The sequence below is a fragment of the Magnolia sinica genome, chromosome 2, assembly GCF_029962835.1.
Source record: "Magnolia sinica isolate HGM2019 chromosome 2, MsV1, whole genome shotgun sequence".
In the NCBI taxonomy this organism is placed as follows: Eukaryota; Viridiplantae; Streptophyta; class Magnoliopsida; order Magnoliales; family Magnoliaceae; genus Magnolia; species Magnolia sinica.
This window is the reverse complement of record NC_080574.1, coordinates 22,671,777-22,691,634: the sequence shown is the minus strand read 5'-3', so window position 1 is coordinate 22,691,634 and position 19,858 is coordinate 22,671,777. Positions and strand designations below refer to the sequence as shown.

At 38.7% G+C, this 19,858-nt stretch overlaps 1 protein-coding gene across 2 annotated transcripts in view; it reads right to left on the bottom strand.

Moving 5' to 3' along the window:
• The window catches only part of LOC131236635 (kinesin-like protein KIN-7E, chloroplastic), a 64,294-nt gene that overhangs the window by 5,335 nt on the left and 39,101 nt on the right, over positions 1 to 19,858 (bottom strand). For both annotated transcript variants that reach the window (XM_058233940.1, XM_058233941.1), the window contains 14 exons: positions 18,512 to 18,574; positions 18,245 to 18,349; positions 13,920 to 14,024; positions 13,657 to 13,764; positions 13,427 to 13,573; positions 9,306 to 9,488; positions 8,909 to 9,076; positions 7,636 to 7,869; positions 5,087 to 5,227; positions 4,860 to 4,985; positions 4,243 to 4,293; positions 4,092 to 4,139; positions 3,695 to 4,000; positions 2,795 to 3,550 (listed from right to left, as the gene is read on the bottom strand). In XM_058233940.1, the coding sequence (XP_058089923.1) occupies positions 2,795 to 3,550; positions 3,695 to 4,000; positions 4,092 to 4,139; positions 4,243 to 4,293; positions 4,860 to 4,985; positions 5,087 to 5,227; positions 7,636 to 7,869; positions 8,909 to 9,076; positions 9,306 to 9,488; positions 13,427 to 13,573; positions 13,657 to 13,764; positions 13,920 to 14,024; positions 18,245 to 18,349; positions 18,512 to 18,574 (2,541 nt within the window). The remainder of the gene's footprint in view (positions 1 to 2,794; positions 3,551 to 3,694; positions 4,001 to 4,091; positions 4,140 to 4,242; positions 4,294 to 4,859; positions 4,986 to 5,086; positions 5,228 to 7,635; positions 7,870 to 8,908; positions 9,077 to 9,305; positions 9,489 to 13,426; positions 13,574 to 13,656; positions 13,765 to 13,919; positions 14,025 to 18,244; positions 18,350 to 18,511; positions 18,575 to 19,858) is intronic.

Below are 19,858 nucleotides of genomic sequence, written 5' to 3'. Positions count from 1 at the left end.
TGTTGGGGCTTTCTTACCACGACTGGGGCCTACAGTCAGCAATCTGAAAGTTAATATTATGGGACTCACCATGGATGGCCCATGAACCAAAAATCCTCCTTGATGAAGAAGTCCCCAGTCCTAACCATGCAATAAACGACCCCCCAAATAGATGGCTGATAAGGAAAATATGGAAATGATTCATATTAAGCCAAAATAAGGGCCAAAACAAGGTTCTTTCAATCTGGGATATTTTGGCGCTTGGGCCATCATGAAGAAGCCCATCATACCAATGGTATGGAACACTTGGCAATGGGCTCCAATTGTACAAAACACAACTGATCTGAGTCAAGTTTATACGTCATTGAACCTGCTAATAGGTTGGCCCCATCATGAGTGACACCTTTTAGAGTACTCCGCAACAACCACTTATTGAGTGGACCACACTTGTGTTTCGCTATTTACCAATGTTTGGACATTCTTTCATATGGTGTATCCCACTTGATGTATGGATAGGAATGACCATTGCACTAGAAGATCTTCATGGTGGGGTCAACCTGTTTGAAGGGTGGATATCACATATACTTAATACTTTGGAAGTTATTATATGGGTGGACTATAGATTGTGGTCCAACCAAATGGATTTAAGAATTCCTCTTTTTCGGAATATATCATTGTTTTCTAGGAAAAGGTGAGAGACCAATGTACCCTTTATTTTTTACGGGGCCCACCGTGGTGTATGTGAGATACACTCCGACCATTAGATGTGTAATCCTATGTTACACCCAAGGCCAAAAAAAAAAAAGGCTGACTTGTGAATCAAGCAGGCACACCAAGGGAAATGGTTGGGAGAGAGACATCCACCCTTGATTCTTACAAGATCCACCATGGTGATTATATGAAATCCATTCCAACCATTAGATGCCACACTAAAACTCGGGCCTAGGGTTCAAAACTAAGGCCCATCTGTGATTTAGGTGGGCCACACCAAGGGAAACAGTTTGGAGGGTCAGCTTTGCCTTGTACACTTTCCAATCACATGATCCACATGAGTCACAAATGGGGATTTTTTTTGCCCTAGCCTAATGCAGGACAGTTAACGAATTGCTCTAAAAGCTCGAACTAATAGAGCACGGTGAATTAATCCCTCTATCTCATAGCCCAGGCCCTACATCACATGGGTTAGGACCTCGGCCGAACCCCCCTCGTGGGCCCCACTTCACACAGATGGGGTCCACCTCACACGGGCCGCCCACCCCGAGTGTGCCCCTACATCCCACAAGCAACCTCACTCGAGCCCGGTGTGAAAATGCCCTTGCATTATAGCCCCAATATGGGGTGACACCTAATGGTCGGGGTGGATTTCACATTAACACCGGTGGGGCCCACCCAAGCCGAAGACCCCTTTTTGAAAGCGATGTGAAATAACTCATATTTGCATATTTATCAGTGTTTTAAATAGCAGTAGCGTGATGCGTAGCGCTCAAACCTCTATAGCGTGTAGCGTAAATATGTAGCGTGTAGCGTAAGCTACACGATACTTCTATTTTTTTAATTTAAAAATAGGACAAATATAATAAATAGTGAAAAAAAAGAAGAAAAAAATATAAAAATGCCTAAAAGATGATTCATTTTATAAATTATAAGCATGTTCAAAAAAGTTATTAGTTATCATTTATCAAAAGCCAATCCACATATATAAGCCAAATTAAATAATTATCACATCAACAATTTTCTAAGCTAACCACTTTAATTAATAATGTCTAATTGAAACCACAAGTCACAATTATGAAAAGAAATAAAAATCCCATAGGTTAAAAGTATCAAGTACAATGCAAGTGTTACATTCCTCAACATTAGAAACAAAGAAAACGTGAAAAAAAGAATAAAAAAATAAAACAGTAAAAAAATACATTGTAGCTTACGCTACAGACGCTACGCGCTACAGGGGATTTACGCTATTTGGGACGCTACGTAGCGCTACGGCCACGCTACGCTACGTAGCGTACGCTACCGCTACGCTACGGGCGCTATTTGAAACACTGATATTTATTAACACTAATCAATCCCCAATTACTAAGCTGATTCGACTTGAGAGTCTCTCTCTCTCTCTCTATTTCTTTTTGTATTTAGGATAGGTATCTGTTTCTTTTTTCCTTTCCTTTTTATTTTATTATTTTTTTCTAATTATTGAAGTACAGTGTTACTTGTATAATTCTAATTTGGTTTTTGCCACATCAGACACCTATGGACACTTGGACGCGATTTCTTGAGATGATTAGGTGATTTTTCATGCAGATTAATCTATTATTTGTTAGCATATACGACTATAAATTGGTTTCGTTTAGAATGATGTGAATTTTCGTTTTAATTTCCTCTGAATATTCCTTCTAATTTCCTTTGATTTTATGTTTTGATCATTTTCTTCTACAGTTCTTTCACTTTATTGATTTTTTGGTACGTGTCTCATGCCTAGATTTTTGGAGTTTTCTGTGCCAGACAATTCAGGACACCTCAAAGATGAGCATGAATGCCACGTATCCGAGTAGCACTAGCGTGGAAACTCTGCCTACAAGCTATACGCAAACTGGTCCTAGGCCAAGGTAAAGGAGATGGGTTGATGTAACATGGGCAGTCAGTCGTAGCATTTGTGCCAGTCTGCCAAGAAATCATGAGAATTCATGGGAAAACATGACTTGTACGGCCAACACCAAATAGTAGTGATGATGATGATATGCATGGATGCTTCAATGGAGAGGCATTTTTTGCAAGTGGATCCATGCAAGGAACCATATATTCTATAAGAATTGCATACCTTTAATTTAGAAATGACGCCTTCTAGTTCTTTGCACCTTCTTCTTTCATTTTCATAGGTAGCCCTTACTTCTTCCAATGTGCTCAAGTTATCTGTGTTCGCACTAAATTCTCCTTCCTTGAACTTTCTACTTGTGTTACCATTGGATGAAGGAAAGCCATTTCGTACTCTTGGTTGGAATGTATCGGAACCATTAGCCCCATCAAATGAGGATTCCTCAGAACTAATTCCAGTCTTCCTCATTTTTGCAATTAACACCCACATGTTTGCAAGCTCGTTTTCTAAATCCTGCTCATGTAACTTTGCTTCTTCAATTCTCTTTTGTAGCTCGCCTTCTCTTTGATCCTTCTCAGATAACTCGGCCTCCAAAGAAGCTTCTCTCTCACGTCTTGCAATAAGTTCTTTTCGCAAATGTTCAATCAAAGGTCCGTCCTCCTGTTTTCTCATGCAAGCATCAGGTCGTGAACTGCTGGCTTGGTCGTGCTTCCCATCAGAAGGGGAGTGCCTATTATGAGAAGAATTAGTTCTGCATAGGCCCAATTCTTTTTTTGCAGCCAAATCACCAGTCAACTTTGCATTTTGGTAAGAAAGTTTTGTCACTTCTTCAGCCAAATTCCTAAGCTCAACTGCTGCTGCTGCAGCCAACTCTTTGGCGTATGATGCTTCCTCTGCCAGCTTTTGGCTGTGAATTTCAAGCCCATCCTTTTCTTCAATAAGCCTCACCTTCTCTTGTTTCAGATTTTCTATCTCAGCAGCCTGAATCCAAATGAATGCAACCAAAAAAGTGTCTTATCAATATTCAATACTAAATTGATCCTGACAACAGTATCTTCAGATCAGATCAGATATTCAAAGCAACACAATATATATAAGGCCAATAAAGATAAGGGAGTAGAAAACCTGCATGAGAACTTGAGAATTCACAGGTACTTCAGTGTTGGACCCTTTAAAGTTTTCCTGTGAGAAACTACCTGGCAAGCTCACAACGCTTTTCGGTGTATTCCCATCCATATAAGTTCCTTCAGATGAACCAAGGCCCTCCATCCACCCACCATTTTCTCTACATCCCTCTGCAAAACTATCCCTGAGCATAGAAACTTCATTCTCTGTGATATGTTCTGGATAGCTGGAGTCTTTCTCTGATAAAGAACTGAGCTGCTGCCTTAGCAAAAGAATTGTTTCCTGCATCTCAGCATTTTCAGATATCTGATACAAATACATAAACAACCATGAGCACATTCTATCTTAATGCCTTGCACAATAGAAACCAGGCACCATGCCATTGAAATTTTTTTACCTTCATCTGAAGCTGCTCTTGAAGGATTCTATTATCAGCTGATTTTATCTTCAAATCATGAACCCGTGTCAGAGTGAATAAGAATAAGTCAGCACAGTGTGACGAGATAAATTTTAGTCATATCCCAAGAAGCAAAATATGATCAACAAACCTCAAGTTCAAAAGTTTTTTCGTTTAATTGTGTAGTGAGCTTTGAAAGAGTCTACAAGAAAACAGAACTTACTCGTTAGAAAGCCATTTAAAACAGCAGCACAACTTGATAGCCATATCAAAAAGGAAACAGTGTTAATGTTATTAAGAAAATATAAAGAGGTAATTCCATTCTTCTTTGGGAACTGCATGCAACATGTAAGTTCTTTTTCAAAGAATTCTTGAATTTAAATAAAAGTAAATAAAAGAACCACGTAAGCCCCAAGAAGTAGATGCAGACATGAGAGTATGGTTACATGGATAGGGATATGAGTTTCTATTTAAACAATACAAAGAGTTTTTTAATTGCAAAGACAACAGAACTGCACCACTTTTTTTGAGTTGTTAGTTCGATCTCTCTCCTTTCCAGAGTATTTCTTACAATGAGCTGTTTTTTTTTTTTTTTTTGAGAGAGAGAGAGAGAACCAAAATTCTTACAATGAGCTGTTGAGACTTTTTTTTTGTAATTGGGAAGATGGGCTCGAACTGGAGACCCCAATCTTGAAATGCACTTTATCTACTATAGAGCTACAGCTCAAACCCTTGAGACATATTTATTTAACCCAGAATACCAGTTACCTGAGACATTTCGATGCTGTTTGATGTATTTGGAGTGACTTCAATTGACCCAATCATCCGCTGCTCAAGAAGACGCATTTGAAGCTTCTTTTCATTGATTTCATCTTTCAGCTTCTGCATATGCTCCTATTTGCACCAACATAATCATCATCAAGCACCCAATCATACAAACTATAAGGAATCATATACAGTGAAAAAAGGTTTTGCTTAGCACATCATTCACATGCCTGAAGATGTGAATCTCCGGGATTGCTGGCTGCTTGCTCTGATAATCGCTTCAAAGAACTTGTACATAAGGCCACCTCCCCAGCTAACATTTTTACTTGCTCACGGAGTAGATCCATTTGATCTGTAATAGTGGTCCCAGTCTGCACATACAATCAAGCCAAGATTTAAGGGATCATACATTACTTTGAAAGCTGAATGCAGTCAAAGTCCCATATTGTTAAATGTGTACAAGGTATTTTGTTCAGAAGAGTATTCAAATTTAAGGAAAATAATCTACAAAATCATCCATAATTTTTTTTAAAAAAAATCACAAAATCATCAGTTAGTTCTGCAGTTTCTTCTGGCACTACCAAAACTCAACAACTTTACAAACACTAAAAAATTTCAAAAAGAAATCAGAGGCATCATGAAGTCCTCTAGTTTTCCTTTAAATCCAGCAAGTAGAAGTATAATATGAAGATAGTGAACAAATTGAAGTGAAGCCACCATTTACATGACAGCAGTGAGTCACAAAATTTTCACTTAACATGCAAATGCACGAGCAAATTCAGCTTTTTTATGATATCACTTTGGAAGTGTTAGGAGCTCAAGTTCTTAAAAATTACGACCCACAGAATCTAGCACATGATTCTTTTCATTTTTTGGGAACAGCAACAGAATTCTTATTAGAAAAGGAGGCAAAATTACAGGGGATCAATCAAGGAAATAAATTGGAAGAGCAGCAAGAAACTCCCCCTTTAGCAGGTGAATCCACCAATTCATTAGACTATCTGCAATAAGATTGAAGGTATGCTAGCAAGGATGCTAACACTCTTATCCCATTAACGATGAAGGAATGTTTCTATGGCCCCAGCATCAAATTAATACATGATTTTTTCTTCTTTAAGATAATAATAAAATGCCTGCAGTCCACCAAAACTCTCAGTAAACGCCTACTATTAAAATAGGTGTGCACTCCCACCTTCTATTAAAAATAAATAAATAAAAGAATACTAGTAAAATGTGTTTCCATTGCATGTGGGACAAAATCTTGAAAATCATATTTAACAAGAAGGGACAGTCTTCGCAGCAGGGAGGCCACACATGTACATGAATACAGATGCTGTTCAGGCATATTTTTGGGACAGGGAATGTTTATGGTAGGATGCAGGTCATGAATGTCCCAGATCTCATACGCGTGTTCCAATATGGCATGTGTAGTGCAAAGTTCTTAATCTCTATCAATAGACTGAGTCACCAAGATACATATGATGAGTTGGCACGTGTATGAATCTGGATGCTGCTCAGGCATATTTTTGGGACAGGGAATGTTTATGGTAGGATACAGGTGATGAATGTCCCAGATCTCATACATGTGTTCCAATATGGCACATGTAGTTCAAAGTTCTTAATCTCTATCAATAGACCGAGTCACCAAGATACATATGTTGAGTTGGCACATGTATGAATCTGTGTAGAGGTGCATGTGGAAAAGCAATTCTCTGCACATGATATGACCCCAGATCCAACAGCTACATCTTCAAGTATCTCAATGATACATTTGGGACAAATTACAGGGGCTCCAAAATAATTCCAGCAAGAACACTTTTCTCGTACTCCCCCTCTCATGTGATAACCTAGCAGATGTGTGGGAGATTCAAGAAGATAATAAGAGAGATGGATTCAACTGTCTAGATTACTTGGCCCAAAAAATATGGCTGGTCTTCCTAGTATGAAGGGATAGTAAAAGAATTAAGTGGTGGTCCATATTCAATGCACATATGTAGCATAAACGATGAGAGGATGGGCATGATATTGAAGCCAAAGAATGTTTATGGGAGGATGTACATGATGGATGTCCTGGATCTCACTCACATGTGCTGCATCATCACATGCTACAGAGTTCGTTATCCATATCCAGCAACCAAGTCACCTAGATATGTGTGTGTTGAGGTGTCTAGATTGGAAATTCTGTGTCCATTATTTGACCACTAACAGTGGATACAATGTGCTTCTATCATGTGGATTGGGCAATGAAGCCGTGCTTGAGATGCTGCCATCTGCAAGAAGGCTAACTGCGTGATTCAGATTACTGTCTTAACTGGCATGAACACTTACACAATGGTACCCATAGTCTGCTCATTAGGTTGGCCACACTTGCACGTTGAATATGAATGTTTATGGTAGGATGCATGTGATGAATGTCACATGTACCAAAAAAGCTTTTTATCGACATCAGTCTTTTAAATAGCTTCACTATGTAGCATGTAGCTTACACCATGCAGCGTAGCCTAACCATAAAATGACATAACTTGTGAAAATAGCTAAAGGCTAGGGGTAGTTTTGTTGATGCCATTAAAAAATCATGTAAAATGTCCATCCATGCATATACCGATAGGCAAGGGGTAGTTTTGTCATATAAAACTAATGAGAAAGGTATTTTGGTCTTCCAAAAGTCCTGAAATTGGAATGAGTTATTTTGACTTCTACTAGTCATATAGAATCTATAGATACAGGTTTACATCAGCTTATACATTACAGAAAACAATAATCAAGAAAATTTTCTCACCGGTGGCACTCGGCGTCCTTTGACAGTTGCACTAAACAAGTCACCTGCTTGTGTTCTTTCAGGGAAGGAGTCAACTGAACAAGTATCATCACCCCTTCTACTCACTGATTTTCTTCGTCCATCCTTCATGTCCAGAATTTTAGATTGAGATAACTGTGAAGAGGATGCTGGTGACCCACTCGTGGAGCTCTCAGTGTCAGCAATACTTGATTGTCCAAGAAGATGCTCAGGCTTCTGCAAGACAGGAGACAGGGCATTAGAATTGAAGTACGAAGGTATGTTTATCAGTGCAAGAAAAAATGCCAATCATGGAAATAGTGTGACGCAAGACCAGCTTGGGTCTTGGAGAACATTCTGGAAACAAATTGAGCACACTACATAAAGAATATGGAACACCCTATGCAGTAATGATGATCAGGAGAAATGCATGGCAACTGTAGCATTTCTTTAGAAACGTCTACCTGTGTATTATTTTATATTGTATGTACATCAAGAAACATGGGGTATGATGTCAAAAGAAATCAACAAGAAACTCAAAAACATCACCCACTGAGCCAGGAAACAAAACAAGGTGACAGAATACGATAGGAAATACCAGAACATGGACCAGTATCTTTTGGTACTGATTGGTTTCTTTACCAATAAAAAAAGTTACTTCAGAATGGAACAATTTTGAAACCTACGCAAAAGTATTGAATGGCATCAAATGTAAACTATGCCCTTCAGCATCGATATTCCACCCTGATTACAACTCTTACATGATTCAAGGAACAATAGGATTTTTCTGAGATAAAGATGCAATGGGAACAAATAGACCAGCGGGGGGGGGGGGGCGGGGGGAAGAAGAAAAAACTCATCACAGCAATGTGAAGTGAGAATGATACCAACATCCTTCGAATCCCATGATCCACACTGGAGGTGGCTTGGTCATGCTTTAATATTTTATATTAGAAAAAACTATATGTTATAACATTTTCAAATAGTTAATAAACATATAAAGAATTGTTACTGACACAAGCCCACCTAGTACTCCTTTTTTTTCTTTTGAAAGGTAACCTTTTTTTTTGAAGGCATAGATGAGAAATCTACACCAAAAGAAAGAAAAATTAAAAAGGCAAACCCAAGTTTTGGGATCAAGTGACCCGATACCCAGATCTTTAAAAAAAAAAATCATAATATGTGCAGAATGATGCACAATGATCTCATATAAACAACAAATGATAAGCTGGAGAAGCATGTTAGATGCCTAAAAGGAGAAGGAGATCAAACTCACCCGCAATTTAAACCAGCCAAGCATTCCACGCCTCCTATTCTTTTTGAATTCTTTAATCGAGTCATCTAGGTTCACAGCATCATATCTTCCTTCTGAAAACTCTGAATCAAGGCTACCGGTATCATCATCGATCATGTACTCACGTTTCCTATCAGGCAAATATGCCAGCTGCATCAACAACGACAATTTAATAACATATGAAAATTTGATGAGCAAAGATGAATCGGACAATTGACTCAGGTCATACAGATCAAACATAGACCCATCTCAAGAAGCTAATGTCTACCAAAATTCCTGACGATAACATTCATCAGAATGATGAAATTACGTCTGACCAGAATATCAACCAGCATTTCATAATGCAAACTCAAGCTAATAAAAGATTAAAAGCAGGCACCTCATCTTCGCCAAAAGAGTGACGTCGTCTATGGCCAGCCACTTCGGGAATAGTTGGGGCTATTGTATTCTTAGAGGATACCAAGATTAATTTTGTCAACCGTTGAATTCTACCCATCAAGGCTGCTTTTTCTTGTTCCTCTTCTTCCAATCTTGACTGCAATTTGACTTGGCCAGCTTCAAGCTTCATCAACTCAAAAAACAAACACATTAGCAGGAGAAAGCTAAAAAACCAATACAGTACAAGAAACCATTAGTAGAGATCATAGCATTGATAACAGCGGTGAAACTCAGTGTAAGATACATGTCAAAGTTAAGTATTACAAGGGCAAGCAGAAATCTATGCAAACTAAAATAATGGGAAATTTTTCACATGCACAAAATTGTCCCAGCCACTTGGGGCCAGGTGGGAACAAAATTTATAGCACATGAAATAATTCATAAAATTTAGATCACCAGCAGGGAAAAGAAGTGCCGCTAGTCAAAGATACCGTACAACACACTCCAACTAACCAATTTTAAATGGCATTCTAGGTAATGAAATAGTTCATCACTTAAAATGAATTATTATTCGAAACAATTAACCCATACACTATTCAAGTATCAGTTCTGCAGATCAAGCATCTCATTTACCAAATCTAAGCCTTCGACATTATTACTCAATCCATCTTCATAAGCAGATCTAAGTACGCATAACAAGATATGGCAAACTAACTCATAGATATAACACCAAAAAAGAAATATCAAGGACCTTGGTTAATTGATTGTTCATGCAGTGCAACTAGTTGCAGAAAAAATATATATATCTGACGTCTGAGACTAGGGATAGTTAAATTAAACAAAAATAACAAAAAAGGGGACTTTCCCGTATAACCGCCTACCTTTTAGGCTATTTCTAAATAAACGCAAGCTTTCAAAATATTTAGAGCAAAAGGCCTGGGGTTTGCACCATTAGAGATCTAGCCGCTGCCGTCATATACCATTATGGTTTATATGGTTTGCCAACCATATTTTTCAAAATGACAAAACTGCCTTAATTCTCTCTCGTTTGAAGTCCTCTCCTCTGGTAAAACCCTAACAGATAATCTTTCCTCTCCCGTTGTGCATCTCTTCCCTCTCTTGTTCTTTGGCCGCACCATGATTTGTCTTAGATCTACACCATCCATCAATTTTTCCAGATCATTCCAGAGCATGAGCCCAAAAATGAGGCATATATAAAGCACAGGACGACCACACCTCAAAAAGAATTAGAAATTGAACGACTACCGTGGAAACCTTCCTAGGGTCCATTGTGTGATTTATTTTCCATCTAACCTCTTCATAAGGTCACACAAACCTAGATGAAGGGAAATCACAAATATCAGCTTGATCAGAGCCTTTTGTGGCTCTAAGAAGTTTTCAATTGTATGCGTCCAATTCCCATTGTTTCCTCTAGTGTGGCCCACTTGAGCCTTGGACATGCCTAGTTTTTAGTCTCATGCCCTAAAATAATTTCAAAAAATGGATGGACGGTGTTGCATCTAACACATACATCATGACGGGGCCCACGAAAGTTCCACACGTCAACGCTTCCAGTTTTCTTCTCTCCCTGGAATGTGTAGCACCACACAAGAAGCAACATAATTTCTTGATGTGTGAAATTTGCACGGGGCCCATAATGATGCATTTCTTATATCCACACCATCCATCCATTTTTCAGATCATTCTAGGATATGAGCCTAAAAATAAGGCAGATCTAAAGCTCAAGTGGACCACATCACAAGAAACAACAGGAATTGACACCTACCATTGAAAACTTTTTGGTGCCACAGAAGGCTTTGATCAAGCTGATATTTGTGTTTTCCCTTCATTCAGGTTTGTGTAACCTTATGAACAAGTTAGATGGCAAATAAACCTTACGGTTGGCCCTAGGAAGGTTTCAACATTAGTTTGCTCAATCCCATCTGTTTTTTGTGGTGTGGTCCAATTGACGTTTGGTGTGCCTCATTTTTGGGCTTATGCTCTATAACGACCTGGAAACTTTATGGATGGTATGGATCTAAGACATAAATCATGGTGGGCCTGGGAAGATCCACACGTTAAAAGTTGTGTTTTGAAGCACACAATCTATTTTGGAAGAGAGAAAATAGGCATGTGTTTGTGAGCTGGTGTCATCGGCAATGATGGGACCAATGAGAAGCGACGGCACAGGAAATCCTGCAAAAGCCTTTTCCTGCGTTGGGAACCTAGGTGGGACCCACCGTGATGTTCGTGAGAAATCCACCCGATTCACCTGAAATTTGCACCTGCTTAATTTTTACACTACGCCTTAAAATAACCTAGAAAAACATATGAACAGCGTGGACATAAATTTCATACATCTTCATACATCATGGTGGGCCCTGCCGTTAGGGTCGCACCCACATCGTTGGTTATGGGGTCGCAACCAAGTTGTGCTCCAATATCAGCTAGACCCGAACTTCAACAGCATGTTTTACACCTGTTGGAAACTTCCTAGGACCCACCCTGATGTTTACCAGGGCCATCTAACCTGTTGATAAGGCCACACAGACATGGATGAAGGGAAGACACAAAATCAGCTTGATCCGAACTTCTATGGCCCCAACCTATTTTTAATGGTAGGCATTCCATCACTAGTGTTTCCTGTGGTGGGGTCCACCTGCTTTAGATCTGGGTCATTTTTGGGCTCACAAGTAAAATAAGATCGCAAAATGGATGGACGGCGTCGATCACACACATACAGAAAGGTGGGCAAAATAGTATCTTCTACACGCTTGCCCCTTGCAATGGAGTATAACTGAAAAAAGAAATAGAGTAGGGACAAATCCATCACTTAGACACATTAATCGGACAAATCCATCTTGCATCATTAGTCAAGGGTGTAAGAGGCAGTTTTTTCTCCATATGTGCAAACCTCAGGCGTTTTGTTTTAAATATTTTGAAAGCATGTGTTTATTTGGGAATAGCCTAAAAGGTAGGCAGATATACGGGAAAATCCAAAAAAAAACAAACAAACAAATAGAAACCCACAAGCCTATAATTCACACAACAGACAGAATATCAATAATCCATTGTCTAACCATCCTTGTCGATTATCATGATGACAAAAAATGTTGTGGACTAAAGCTTTGTCACATGCATGCTAAGTTGATATTTGGAGATTGCCTTTGTGAACATATTTGCGATCTATTTTGGATGATAAACATACATCCCCCCTCACCATTCAGAGGCTAGGGGATAGAAAACCATACAGAACCGCATAGGCCTATAACTCACATAACAAATAGACACAACATCCATTCACCAACCATTCCATCATGATGAGAAAAGGATTTGTGGAGTAAAGCTTCTCCACATGCATGCCAAGCTGCTATCTGGGGGCCACCTTAGTGAACACATCAGCCATCTATTCTGGATGACAAACAGACATCCCACATCACCATTATAAATAAAATAAAATGGTTCCCCAACATGTTCGATGTTAACATTACAATTGCAGTCTCTTTGAGTTTCTTAAGCATAGATTATCAAAAATATGATACCATCGAATCAAGACAAATCACCATTCACGCAAATGAAAAAACATCCGTGAGAATTCAGCTACATAAGTAAATAGTTCCAAAAGTTGCAAAGTATCAGCTCCTAAGAGACAACATAAACAGAGTAGGAAATGAAAAGCATGACCAAATTCAATTCTAGGATGACCAGGCATGATCTGCTGATTGAAGCGATTCATTAATTTCTAGCTAGTTCTCACTCACTACTATCTATTTGTTAAGATTTTTTTGCTATTTTCTTCAGGGTTTTCTGCCTAGGTGTTGAATCCTTTTTCCTTTTTCTTTTGTTAATACGTTTTCTATGGCTCTTGTTTAAAGGATTTTGATCCAAATGATGGGTCAATCCTAGCTGGATTGTAAGCTATGTAAATATGAGCCTTGGGCTCCTCTTTCAATAATGAAATTGTCGATTCCCAAAAATAAATAAATTCTATTACTCATGAAAAAAATCATTTCTAATAAATAAAAATGAAACACAAACTAAAAGCGCTAACCAACGAAGTTTTTGAAGCTTTAAATAACTAGAGCTAACAAATAATAGTATGCCAATCTTGAAAGGACACACCTGAAGTTTCAAATTAAAAAGGTCTTCTTGGCCAGATGCAATCAGATATGGTTTCTCCATTATCCCACGCTTTAATTGCTGCAGCTCTTGTTTTAAGCTGGAAATTTCTCGTTGATACTTCTTGATAAGAGACTTCTCATCGATAATCTGAATTTGAGAAAAATGATAACTAGTTGTAAGCAGTCGTCGTCAACGAAAATCTGCATATAAAAATAGATTCCAACACTTACCTTATTTTGAGAAGCTTTAATTTCCACATGCTTGCTCCGATGTGCAAACTTTAATGTATTGTGCGTCTCTTCACTGTTGCTGGATGCAGGGGTCACAGTGCAAATAAGCTACAAAAATAATGGTGGAATAGAAGATAAGGCTTAGCTTAACTGTAAATGAAAATAATAAAGCCTTTATAAACAAGTCACAGCTACTGATAATAATAATAATAAATTGTAAACAGACAAGGAAATAGTAAATAATTTTCAAAATAGAAACTTACAGAAACTCGTCCATGACCACTAAGAGAGGATTGCAGCAAACGAGTGAGTTTTGAATCTCTATAGGGAATATGTGTAGACTTACCATCTGTTAGTTTAGCAATCACCTGCGAGGAACAGCTAGTAATGAAATACTCATTATGCAGAAAAAGAACCCAATAGTCAACCAAAGTTACCGAATTAAATCAATTGTACATAGAACATCAAAAGGATTAAAGGCAGAACTGGAAAGTAGGAAATCGAACTCCATAAACTTCACAAGTATTCAGATTAAATGAACACAAAGTGGAAGAACCGAATTTGGATATGCATAGATAATTCTGTAAGGTTTGCATGAAAGAAATAGGGTAAACAGTTTCATTATTTGTTGTATAATGATGTGATGCAGAGGAAATTTGGATTTATAAGGGCTTACAGGAAGAAGAGAAACAGAAGCCCATCTGCCAAAAAATTGTGCAGAAACAAAAAAGGAATGAGTGTGCACTAAAACCATATATGTGTGCATGTAGTGCAAAAATCAGCCATATCTACTCATCGCTTGGGCCACACCATAAAACTACTCTGCATCCATTGGTAAATAGACAAATACAAGTGGTCCACTCACATGGCTGGAGGTCGAAGGATTCAAGGAAATGGTTAGCGAATGGTGGAAGTCTTTTGAAGTCGAAAGGCGCCCTCTGTCTTTGTTCTATTCAACAAATTTCAAATGCTCAACACTAAACTTAGAATTTGACACCGTGAAATCTTTGGCCTAAGAGAAGCAGAAATGGTCTCCCTTCTTCAATCGATCCAAGAGCTGGATATCAAAGAAGCAGCGGCCCTTCTAACGAAAGATGAGTATAACACTAGAATTAATTTATCCATCGAGTATTGTGCACGGCTTAAGGAGGAAGAGATAAAATGGCGCCAGTGATCCAGGGCATTATGGCTAAAGGAGGGAGACCGTAATACCAGGTTTTTTCACAATTATGTGAATGCCCGATCGCAGACAAATTCTATCTCTTCCCTTCTTGTCAATGATACTCTGGTATCTGATAAAAAGACTATATCTAATTCTATCGTGGAGTACTATTCTAAGTTATTCTCAGCTGAGGATGTGGATCGGCCCAAAGTTGATAATTTGTATTTCAAGATAATTTCAGAGGAAGAAGCCATGTAGATCGAGAAACCTATCGAAATTGAAGAGAAAAAAAAATGTGGTTTTGGGCCTTGGTGGAGACAAAGCCCCTTGACCTTATGGTTTCCCTTTGGCCTTTTTTTCCAATGCTTTTGGGACTTGATTAAATTCAATGTCCAAGCTTTTGTGATGGAATTTTCTACCCAAAACCGTTTATCGACGAAAATGGGTAGTACTTGCTCTCATTCCTAAAATTGAAGGAGCTCAAAATGTTAAAGACTTCCACCCTATTAGTCTAATTAGTGCTCCCTATAAAATCATATCTAAAATCCCTGCTGAAAGACTCAAAACTGTAATTTTTAAAATTGTTTCCTCCTTCCAGTTTTCTTTTCTAGAAAATAAACAAATTCTGGATTGCGTGATGATAGCTAACGAGTGCTTGGATTCTTGCAACATGGATAAGAAGTCGGGAATTATTTGTAAATTAGACCTCAAGAAAGCCTATGACAATGCTGATTGGTCTTTCCTTGACTACCTACTCGAGAGAATGAGATTCGGATCCAGTTGGAGAGCCTGGATTAGAGTTCGCACCCGTTCTCCCAAACTCTCTGCTTTGATTAATGGGCCCCCTTTCAGATACTTCAGAGCTACTAGAGGTCTCCGTCAGGGTGACCCTCTCTCCCCTTTCCTCTTTTTCATAGTTTCAGAAGCTCTTGGTAGCATGCTTTCTAGGGGTCAGGAGATGGGCCTATATAGGAGCTTCTCCATTAGGAACTTTCCCTATGCTATATCTCATCTTCAGTTTGCCGACAACACTTTACTGTTTTGCAAGGCAGATGAAACCATGATTACTTTCTTGAGCATGACAATTTGTTGGTTCCAGGTTGCGTCTGTCCTGAAGGTAAACCTCTCCAAATCTGAGCTTTTTGGAATTAACATTATTCTGAAGGTTTGTCAGGGTCTTTCTGACCTGTTTGGTTGTAAAGTAGGTTACCTCCCAGCCATTTACTTGGGCCTGCCTCTGTGTTGGAAAACCTCCCATAGCTTTATGGGAGAATATTATTGAAAGGATGGAAAGAAGACTCTTCCTTACCCTGGGGGGAAGACTCAACTTGATTTAAGGCCTCACTCCAATCTCCCCATATAATGTTGTCTTTATTCAATGCCATAAGTCCATTCTTGGGAGAGTTGATTACTTGCGCCAGAACTTTTTTTGGCAAGGAAACAATCGTTCTAGAAAATTTCATCTCCTCAACTGGAAGGAAGCTTGTACCCCTTAAGATGAAAGAGGAGTGGATATTAGAAATTTAGAGTTGGTTAGCAAGGCTCTCCTAGCGAAATGGATTTGGCAGTTCGGAACTGAAACAGAAAGTCTACGGCGTCAAATTGTGGCTGCCAAGTATGGTACTTCACCTCTTGGATGGAGAACCAAGGACTCCACCCTTTATAGAGCCCCGTTCATCTGGAAAAACATAGCTAAGTTGGGCCCCATAGTGTTTGACAGGATTTCTTTCATTTTGGGGAATAGCCAAAGAATCAGATTCTAGCTTGACGATTGGTGTGGCACTCCCACTCTTACAGAAGGATTTCCTTCTCTTTTTTCGATCGCCACTTACCCTTATACTTCTGTTGGGAATTTCTTTTTTCCTAATGATAATGGTGGCATGTGGCTTCCCCATCTTAGAAGAAATCTCTTAGTCAGAGAATTAGAAGAGTTCATTATTCTTTTATCCCGTTTGCAAGAGTTCTCTCCCAAGCCTCAGGTGGAAGACACCTTGCACCGGACTCTGTCTTCTTCAGGGATTTTCTCTGTGAAATCATTCTACCAATTCCTAGCTTCTCCTCAAGATCATACCCGCTGCAGCCATATGGGAGCTATTAGAAAGTATGTTGTCCAGTCTCGGCCTTCAGATGGCTTCTAGGGAGGAATCGTGTCTTAATAGTAGACAATCTGCAGAAAAAAGGAATGATCCTTCCTAATGTGTGCCTTTTATGCCTAAGGAGTGAGGAAAGCGTGGACCATCTTTTCATCCATTGCCCTTTTTCTACTGATGTTTGGTGGGGAGTCCTCAGGCAAGCTGGAAATTCCTGGGTTATGCCTGGCTCAGCCGATTTTCTCTTTCTCTATGTGGCAAGAAGACCAGGGAGGGGTTGTTGGAAAAAGGAAATGGAGATCCCTTCTTCTCGTTGTTTGCTAGTCTATTTGGGTGGAATGTAATAACTGTTGCTTCGGGAACAAAAGCGTTTCTTCGGCGGGAGTCTTCGCTAAAGTTCTTGTGCTCTTTAGGGATTGGGCTCCCTAAAGCTTTTTGGGGTCCTTTGCACGTCTCTGGTTCTCTGTATTTTATTTTTCAACCTTTTAGCTTCTGCTCAGGTTCCTCTGCTTTTTCTTTTTCTTTTTCTTCCTCTCTCTCTTTTTCTGTGTATGGCTTTTTGTTCTTGTGGGGGTCTTTCCCTCCCCTTTGTAGCTTTTTTACCCTTTTAATAAATTCTCATCTTTCAAAAAAATTTATGGGACCAGACCTATTTGATGGGTTGGATGTCCCTCTCACATGAAACACTGGAAGTTATCCACTGGGTGTACCGTAACTTATAGCCCAACCAGTTGGACTTGAGTCCTAATCATGTGTGTGCATGTGCGCGCGTGTGTATCCAGCCAACTGCAGATAAAACTGGCTTACCAAAAAAAATGTGCAGTCTGTGCAAATGATGCTCAGGCAAAAAACTATCAACCACAGGTAACTAAGCCCCACCATCACCATAAATTGGTATGTGGTCACTGCAGAAGGATCACAGTCATTGCATATCCTTCACAAAGTGGGTCATTTACCCCAAAAGGGGGTATCCCACATATTTAATTGGCTTCATTAACCGTCATAAAGGTGTCCACTTAAAAGGACACCCACAATTTCTTGGCACAGCAAGAACATGGAGAGAGGGAAAATGAGAGGTTTGCCACCCTTGTCTCAACAAGTGGCAAAAAAGGCGACTCTCTCATATATGTATATGCATATTTATATGTATATGTATATATTGGGTTTGTGTCCCAAAGGAATGTTTAGTCCTCACTCCTCACATGCACATGCCCAAACAATGAAAATTTCCAAACCATCTTCGAAGGCAATAGATGTTAGACAATAGTACTACTTCAAAATGGAAGACTTTCCAACAACATCAAAAGAGATTGACAATGAAAGGGTAACAACTTACAGTCCCAAGAGTAAGCAAACTTTTATTTATGTAAGAACCTTCTTTTCTGCGCAACCCAGTAGTTTCAGTTTTAGAACTCTCAGATCCTGCAAGATCGATCAGATTCTGCACCAGCAAGTTGAGTTAAGAAAAACCAACAAAAACATAATTGCCATAAAAAGTATACTCACAGAAACCATGAAACAAAAATACCCAAATCTACAAGGAATGCCAGCAGCAACATGAAACAATTAGATTAGGATGGAAAACTTCTAAGAAAGTATTTACCAATTGTGACAAGGTCACATCTTCCTCCCCTTGATTTTCGCCGCATGGACTGCTTTCAATGGTCTGATGCATACAAATTTCATCAAGTCTAGTCTATAAGCACCATGATAAAATTAAAATTTAAAATAATAAAATAAAATAAAAAACCAAGAAACCAGAAATTTGAAAATTCAGTAGAAGTCTGCATAACAAGTCCCAGCACAAATGAGGAAGGCATTGGAAACATTCGCACTAGCTATAAAGACATAATTCAGACTTTTACCGGTTGAAGACATGGAATGGATACTCTAATGAGCACATTAATAAATGCAAAGGTGGTTACACCATCGAAAAGTATTAACTAGTAAAATTTGGGAAGATAGTACCAAGTAATTAGTCCAATATAATAGCCGACATAAAGCACCATGAAAAGGATCAACACAAGTGGAAAAAAAGACACCGCATACTAAGAGGAAAACCACCTCAATACAACATAACATCGTTGTCCGTTTAATGACATCAAAGGACCACGCTGGAGTTTGTTTTCAAAGTTATGAAGCAAGTGGAAAGTAGAAGTTGTGAGAGAAGTGTCAGACTTACCCAATATTTTCAGCACACCTTGCGACATGAAACTTTTTGGGAATGCCCCTCCTACAATACAACTAAGTGATTTACTTGTTACATTCGATATAGTGTGACGCAACCAAATCGAATAAAGAGATTATCGATTTGGATACATACCTTTTTCTTGAAAATGAAACCATTAAATTTCTTCACGGACGCAATGAAAAGATAAAAATAAGAATTGTGAACTAATATCCAACAACCTACCAGCCACCATGCTAGTAATCTCAATCAAGCCCTCCTCTTCTTCTACTGTAGGCAACACATGCCATAAAGAAAGCACTATATGCTATAGCCCAAGAAATATTATTTTTTTATTCCATCATCACTCGGAAAATTGTCTTCGCATCTATATATAATCTTTCTCAAAGCAAGAGAAAACCCTAATATAAACCTAACCATTTCTTACTTCTAATACTAACAATTTATTTCACTAAAATAATGAAAATATCCTTGAATTCCTTCGCAACCCTATAGACTAAACATAAATTGGTTGTACCTCAATCGAACGATATCAAAACTGCAAGATCTTAGGCCCATTTAAAAGCAAACTCACTAGGCTTTCAAATGGGGCCAATTTCATGCCATTCGAACATCATTTGATACCCAAAAAGTGGCCCGCAAATATGTGACGAAAATAATAAAAGAAAACTGGTTCAACCGAACTATGACAACTTAACATATGACTATTAACGTGGTCCATAGCACACATTAGGACATTGATTTTCCATCAAATCATTCTAG